Raw genomic sequence first — 7,547 nt, 5'->3', positions numbered from 1 at the left:
TTAAACATACTGGACTAAACCACAAGGCTGAATTTGAACAACTTTTCTGCTAGTTAGTTCTATTTTCCAGTTAAAGCATCCCCAATATGTTCGTTGACTACCTGCTGCCCAAACTACAAATTAGAATGAAACAGTTTGTTCTTGAAAAGTGACCAGCATGGGGCTGGGGACACAGCTCGTTGACAGAGTGCTTGCCCATCCATGCAAGACCTGGCACTGAAGAAAAAATAACGCCAACATAGAACTGGAAAGATCCAAAAGCAGATCAAGTCATCATAGAAATGTTTTATTAATCAAACGTATTTACATTTCTTGGTCAATGATCTCTAAATGTGTGCCTGTTTTTCATTTAAATTACAATGTAATCCTGGTAGATTCTATCACAAGAATACAGCAGCATGCATGATCTCATTGGTTTTTTGCAATTTTTTTTTCTTTTTAAGAGGTGACTTTAATAAAGTTAAAAAGGAGATAAGCAAATGTTTCCCTTCTAACTGCAGGGCCGTCATTCTTGTCTTATCACTGGTCCTTGAAGCAAACTGTCCGCATGCTCCTCGCCACCCACAGGGAGTTTCTCCCTCTCCTAGCTGGTATGTTTACATTTTCCAAACTTCAGAAAGCAGAACTGAAATTGAGCTCATCCTGGCCATTTTATTTGGTGGGAAGACAGAGATAGGCATATTTCTATTCCAATGAAAAACATTTACAGTATATTTAAATAATTATATTAAGGAACTTTACACAATGCCCTGATAGCACCTAAACACCACACTTCTATTAGCACACTACAAAGCTGAATGCCTTCCCTTGACATAACAAAATCAATTAACTTGGGAACATTAGGTTTCCTAAGTAACCTTGCTAGTCTAAGCCAAATTTTTCTTTCATATTTTAGTTACCACCTTGGCCCTTGCATTTGAAGGAGAAGACGCCTCTTTCATAAAGTAACTAGAAGTTCCAAGTAGAATTTGTCTGGTTTTGTTTTTTCATCCTCTTCAAGTTGGTACTAATTTGAGAGCGTGTGCAGGATTGTTCAGAGAAAGCAAGACTACAGGGCTGATTCTGTTAGCGTTACACAGTGCTTAAGTTTGGACCAAGATGGACTGAAAGTTAGGGGACGTTTGGTCTAGAATGGCCGCTCCCCTCTAACATATGGGAATCACCTGTTGTGGCCGGATTTTTTTAAACACAAAAGAGTTCTGCTATAAAAATGTATCTCTAACTTGGTAAATTTATATAAAGATTATTTTAGCTCAGGACTGATGTGCCAAGTTTTTGGAGGAGTGGGGAGGCAGCAACAGGGATATTTTGCAAGGCAGGAAACAGGAAATACCAAGTAGGGGCCCACCATGTTCAATTGACATGAAAAACACAATCACTGTGTTCACAATGTGCCTATTAGGATCAGAATCTGAAGGAAGGTAACAGATACCATGGTTTCAGTACCACAGGCAGGAACTGCCTGGTAATAAATCCAGTTCACAAAGAAATTTTGTACACTTATTTTTTGAGCAAACCTCACAGTTTGATCTAATGTTGAAAAACTTGAACATGTTCCTTGAGTACCTCATGTATATAACTGCAATATCTATGCCTTTGACAAACCAAACCTATAATGAGTCCAGTGTTTCTGCCTCACTATTTAAAGCAGAGGATGAACAACATAAGCCCATATTCTTAATGGACACAACTGCATAATTACTCCATTGATGCCTGAAAAGTAACTCACTTAGCATTCAGTCAGAACAAAGGAAGAGCACTAGATTTCACTTAGCCCCATTCAGGATTTGTTTTCACTTGTCAATAGTGTTCGAGCCTAGTTCTCTTTTGGCTACTCTCCAACATAACTGCCCTTCCTGCCTGTTGCTATTTTTCCTAATGCATTTCACACACTTGAAGTGGTTTTTTTTTTCTCTTTTAATGTGGAATTTTAGTTGCATGTTTAGAAAAACAAAAAGTGCCTGCCAGCAATGAGATATTTGAAATTCTGCTCCCCAGCAACACAAAATTGGAGATTACAAAATCAACAACTACAAAGACACATAGCTTAAGAGTCTCTTAGCATTGTTTTCATAAAAATGTTTTATAAATTATGCCTATGTTTGTTAATTTTAAAAAGTTCTTGTTCTCAAAGAGAAGCTTTGCATAGGGAAGCATTTTCCCAAAAATTAAATTTTTTGCTGGGAGCAGAGTAAAACAGCTGCCAAGATGATACTGTTAAGTATATATGAGGAGAGAAAGGGATAATGGTAGTATGTCTGTTCTAGAGCACCTAAGGATAAGCTAGATAATCTGTGCTAAGCAGTTGGAAAAATATTTGAAGGAAATTATGCAATAGAAGTTACATTCATTATCATCTCCATCAAAATCTGAGGAGATGCACTCCAAGTTTATTTTTACTTTAAAATGTACTCAACAGATTCTTTTCTAAGTACAATGGTGGGATCTTCAGAATATAGGGAAGACAATACAAGGGTTTCATGTCTTTGCCCTGTTTTCTAAAGTACTTTTGGGTTTTGGCATTTCATATATTGATCTGATGAACCATTTGACATCATTATTTTAAAAGAAGAAACTAAATGAGTATTTTAAATGTTAAATATAACAATGTACAACAAGCTGAGTGTCTGTGGCAAGGCTTCCAGAGATATTTCAGTTTGGCTGTCTGACCATGCATCTGACAGCTGATCTTTGGGTCTGTAGAATTTAATCTGGCACAGGGCTGAAATATGTGCCTCTTCCTGGGACTCTGTGTTGTTATTTTGTTGTAGGTTAGATAAATACTAATGATGAGAAAACTCAGGCTCTTGGGTAGATAAGTACCCAAACATCTAGTCACTTTGTAAAATGTCTCCAGAGCTCTTCCCTTGAAAGGATCATGGCAAAGGAATGGCATTTCTGGAACCTACTGTTATCATTCAAAGAAGCCTATCTCAGTACCTTTCAGGATTTGGTGTCAGGAATCAGTGAGGCTCTGGGAAACAAGCTTAAATTCCTATCAAGGAGCCTGTTAACCTGGCCTGGTTTCTGTAGGCATGTGTATCTTAATAGGAGAGCCACAGATTTGTTCCTAAACACAATGTTGCTGGGTATGCTCAGAGCAACTCGCTGGCCCATACCACTCTGGAAACATCCTCCTCTGTGAGATGTGCCGTGCTTCCCATTTTAAAGAACTCAACAGATACTTACATTTGATTTTTAAAATTAGTGTAAAACAAATATAGTTAGTAATGCTATCTCTACTATGAAAAGCAATTGAGCATTTCTTTTAAACAGTTAGTAGCAATTAGTTTTGCAATGATGTTCCAGAGACCTATGGCCTGAGAGGATGGTGCCACTATAGAGCCTCTAATTTTAATGCATAAGGAATTTGACAGTAAAAAGAAAATATTGAACTTAACCAAACAACTGTGATTTTTAAGCCACTGATAAATATCTATCTCCTAGTGCTCTCTGAAGGACCTGTGTACAATGAAGTACTGTGCTTCTGAAGGAGACCATTTGGGAGCCCCACCTCTGAGAGCATCACAGCTGCACACTGGGGACAGGGGCTGCATTGCCAAGGCTTGTCACTAGGGAGGAGCCTCAGACCCATTTAGGATCCATTTAGCTTTCCTTCCCAGAGCAACTCTAGCCCTGTTGCCATTTGCTGCCTTATCACTGAAAGAGGATCATAAAAATTTAAGACACTGACCCTAATCCTGGTCTCCTAATGTTGTGGCAAAGAACCAAAAGTCTGACGGGCAAACTAAAGACAACCAAGTTGTGCATCTGAATTTGTTTTGAAAGACATTGCTTTTGATCCCCATTTGAGTTTCCATCTCTCAAATTCTTCCAATTGTAGTAATCTCTACAAATCCACTCAGACAATTGTGCAAAGGGCTAAATTACTCAGGCTTCTAGTTGGTTACATAGGACAATATTATTTTCTTACCAATAGTTACTTAAATAATGACAAACACCTACAATGGGGTCTTGACAGAAAATGAGAGTTCAGTAAATATTTGTTGACTAAATGAATGGACCAATGAACCAATCAATTGATGAAAAAATTGATGAGTTTGCAAATGTTTATAAGTATTGTATTGGTGGACTAGAAAGTTTTTCCAGAGTAAATTCCAATAAATTATAACCATGTGAAGAAAAAAGTGGTATTACAGTCTTTTGTTACAGTTTCTTAACAAGCTACATTTGAATGAATATTCAATAAAAATGCACTGAAAAATTGAATCAAATTATATCAGTTATACAAAGTTAAGCTTTACAGCTTTATCCATATGTCCCTTGAAAAAGTAAATATTAAAGATAAAGACAGAACCAAAATGAAAAGCTTATTCAAAGAGAATGCACATTTCCTGGGCAAAGTATTTGGCTTTCTTTTAGATGACTGAGATTTTTCTAGAAAAGTGATGGTCTACAGACCCAGCCCTCATCCTCTTCCACTATGACTTTTATCTAGTGTTACCCTTTGGCTTAGATTCTTCTCAAAACATATGCTAGGATGGAAAGTCTTGCTCTGGAAACCACAGCAAAAACCAATCTTCTGCCCCATTGACAGAAAGGGGTAAAGAGGGTTTGCTGCGAGAGCCAAACCCTGATTCAACTGACCATCACCGTCTGCCTTCGGGATCCCCTTTCCTCAGTGATTCCAAGTTTCTCTTCTCTTCATGCCATTATTAGTTATGAAGTTTCTAGTAAAGCAAACTGGTATATCTTTATGACAGCAAACCCTGCCACTCCTTTACTGTATCCATTTTAAGTAGGAAACTCTAAAGCCTTTCTAGTGTTGAGAGGTTTCAAGGAGAAACTCCCTTCCTAGCACGCAAACTGATGAAAAGCATTTGGAACACTCCAGGGCTCCATGTCAATCTGCAGGTGCAGGCTTGTCTTATAGACAGACGGCCTACTCTGCTTTGCTGGAAGGTGATAATGGATAAGTAAGGTGGCAATTGTGAAAGTTCCCAAATGCTTTGAAATATTAAATATCCAATTTTCTATTTGTTAAGCAATAAATATTTCCTGACCAAATTTGGTGGAATTATATATGTGAAAGTCTTAATAATAGAGAAGAAAATAATAGACTTAAATGGAGCAGAATGCTAAAGACTCTTTTGGTAGAGGTTACTGCCACATTCAGTGGGAGTTTGGGACCAGCAAGCAAAGCCATTAGGGTGGCAGAAATCATTGTTATATAAACTCTCCTCATGCCAGCTATCAAGGAGAAGTGGAGCCTTCTAATTCCTGCATTTGTGGTTCATGAGTGGGCTACCTTTTGTTCAACTGGAAAATGAAGCAAATGACCCACCTAATTTTTCTCACTGAAAATAAATTACGAACACAGAGATAAGTTCCTTATTATCTTTTTCAAAAATTTCAACCAAATGTTTGAACCTTAATATATGGAAGAGTTTGGTCATCTCTACAGCTGATCTATCATTTTCTTACGAGTGTCAGGTTAACGTGGCTACACAGTCTTTCCACTCTTCCCAGTGACACACATTGTCGGCAAATGTCCCAGTAACAGAGGGCAGGGAACTGTAAGGTCATAATACATTCCTACCTACCAGAGAAAACACTTCCAACTAAAAACAGTGCCACAGCAGCGCAGATTGCATGTGACTGTCATGACAAGGAGCCAACAGGGAGAGGGGAGTAGACTTTAGGTGAATGACTTGAGACTGGGAGACAGGGGTCAAAATTAGCCAAATTTTTCTTTGTGGCCCACAATCCTAGAGATTATTTTAACTACAAATATATTAACGTGGCCCTATCTTATCCCATTTTACATGTGACATTTGGATGCTAAGGAATAGAGAAGCAAAATTAAAAGAAAAGGAAGATTTTTAGAGAACAATACATGAGATAGATTAATCTGAACTTCAGGCTCCATGCCTTTCAGTAGTGAGTTCGGTCTGTCTGTCTGTCTGTCTGTCTCTCTCTCTCTCAGAAGGAAGACAATGGGAGAACTCAAAGATAAGTTCTTTAAAAGGCCGTAACTTGCTATTAAGTGACCAAGAAACCTACAAACAGAACTTTTTATTAAACACTGTAAGTAAATTGAGTACTATCCCCACTGGCCATAGAGGTAAACTCAGCTTCTGAGAGGCTGGACCCACAGCTGTGGGAGCCATGTTTCCTCCAGATGCAGGATGATTTCATGGAATATGACCCAATTCTCTGAGCACCACTGTTGACCTACCAGGAGGCTAGCTGGAGTGAAACTCACTTTCCAAGACACTCAATCAAAGAACAGTGAAACTGTGTACACAACTCTTTGGATTAATCAATCTCAGGAGAGAAACAGTTCCTATTGATAAAACTAGCTGGTCATCGGCAGTCTGGTCTAACCACAACCCTCTCTATGGCTCCTCTTCTCAGTGTTGCTTTGTCTGGACTATTTTACAGAGGATGCCCAGGCTCCACATATACAGGAAGGAAATGAAGCCCTTTGTACTGAGATGACCATGGATGGCACTGGGCTCGGCGCTCAGTTTGTGCACGGACTCAACAGTAGGACAGAAACAACAAAAAATTACTTGAAGCCTAATACCTTATATTTAGCCTCAAACCGGAGAACTTTATTTCCATTTTTTGTTTTTAAAGCTAAAATGTTATTGAAAACAAAATTTTCTCAACTAGCCGCTTCGGAACAATATACTGTATTATGAGGCTCCATACATTTTAAATGTTTTTGAAATCCTGACAGGATGAAGTCCCCCACATTTCCCTTTGAATTTTGAAACTGAAATGGTTTTCTTCCTTTTCCAGGCTTTCCTGCATTGAGATGGGGCTGTTGGACAGAAGGAGCTCATGAAAGTACATATGAAGTAAGGGTGCTGAAATGAGCCGCTTGGGCTGCAGGTGGCACCGCCACAGCGAGGTGCTCGCTTCTGCTTCCACGGTCCCTGCTAGGGCAGCCAGCATCAGGCCAGATCAAAACCAAAGCAGCAGGAAGAAGGGCTGTACAATGGGTCTCCTCGAAACATGCTATGAAAAAAGGTGCAGCGAGAACCAAATCCCTGTGCATTCTTAGTCAAAATGTGGGCAGAAGAACTCATTCAATTCCTCCCTTTGGTATTAAATAACAGTTTTAAAAAGCTTTTTAGAAACAAAGCAAACACATGGTAGGACTGGAAATGTTAGCCATCCCAGGGTAGTTGTCCACTGAAATCAGTTTCATCCCTAGTCATAAATAAATAATCTCTTTCCTGGTCTGACTTCCATGCCAGGATCAATATCTCTTAACATCTTACTTATTTTATTACTGCTTTTGGTTTTCTGGGACTGATTGAAAGTTGCTCTGAGGAAATCTTTGGTTTTGCTTAAGTGTCCATGACATTTAATCATGACTTTCCTTGCAGTTTAATTCCAACCAGTCAATCAGTTAATCCACTTCGATTGATTCTGGGCTCTCGGTTATTGGCTTGCACTCATTGGGCATCCGCTGGTGTCGGCTCAGCTGGGTGGCCTGCGTGAAGCTCCTCTCACACCTCTCGCACCTGGTGGAGGCAAGAGAGAAAATTGAGACCAGGGAGCGGGGCCTGCAG

General features: G+C 39.2%; 1 protein-coding gene across 2 annotated transcripts in view; it reads right to left on the bottom strand.

The window, feature by feature from the left end:
• Positions 1–270: 270 nt before the first annotated feature.
• Positions 271–7,547, bottom strand: part of Prdm6 (PR/SET domain 6) — a 108,041-nt gene continuing 100,764 nt past the window's right edge. For both annotated transcript variants that reach the window (XM_004854480.4, XM_087180518.1), the window contains one exon: positions 271–7,499. In XM_004854480.4, coding sequence (XP_004854537.2) covers positions 7,385–7,499 — 115 coding nt within the window. In that variant the 3' untranslated portion in view covers positions 271–7,384. The remainder of the gene's footprint in view (positions 7,500–7,547) is intronic.

Source organism: Heterocephalus glaber, unplaced genomic scaffold, assembly GCF_053883595.1.
Source record: "Heterocephalus glaber isolate CG9 unplaced genomic scaffold, H.glaber_assembly_v1.0 deba00001463, whole genome shotgun sequence".
In the NCBI taxonomy this organism is placed as follows: Eukaryota; Metazoa; Chordata; class Mammalia; order Rodentia; family Bathyergidae; genus Heterocephalus; species Heterocephalus glaber.
This window is presented reverse-complemented; position numbering and strand designations above follow the sequence as displayed.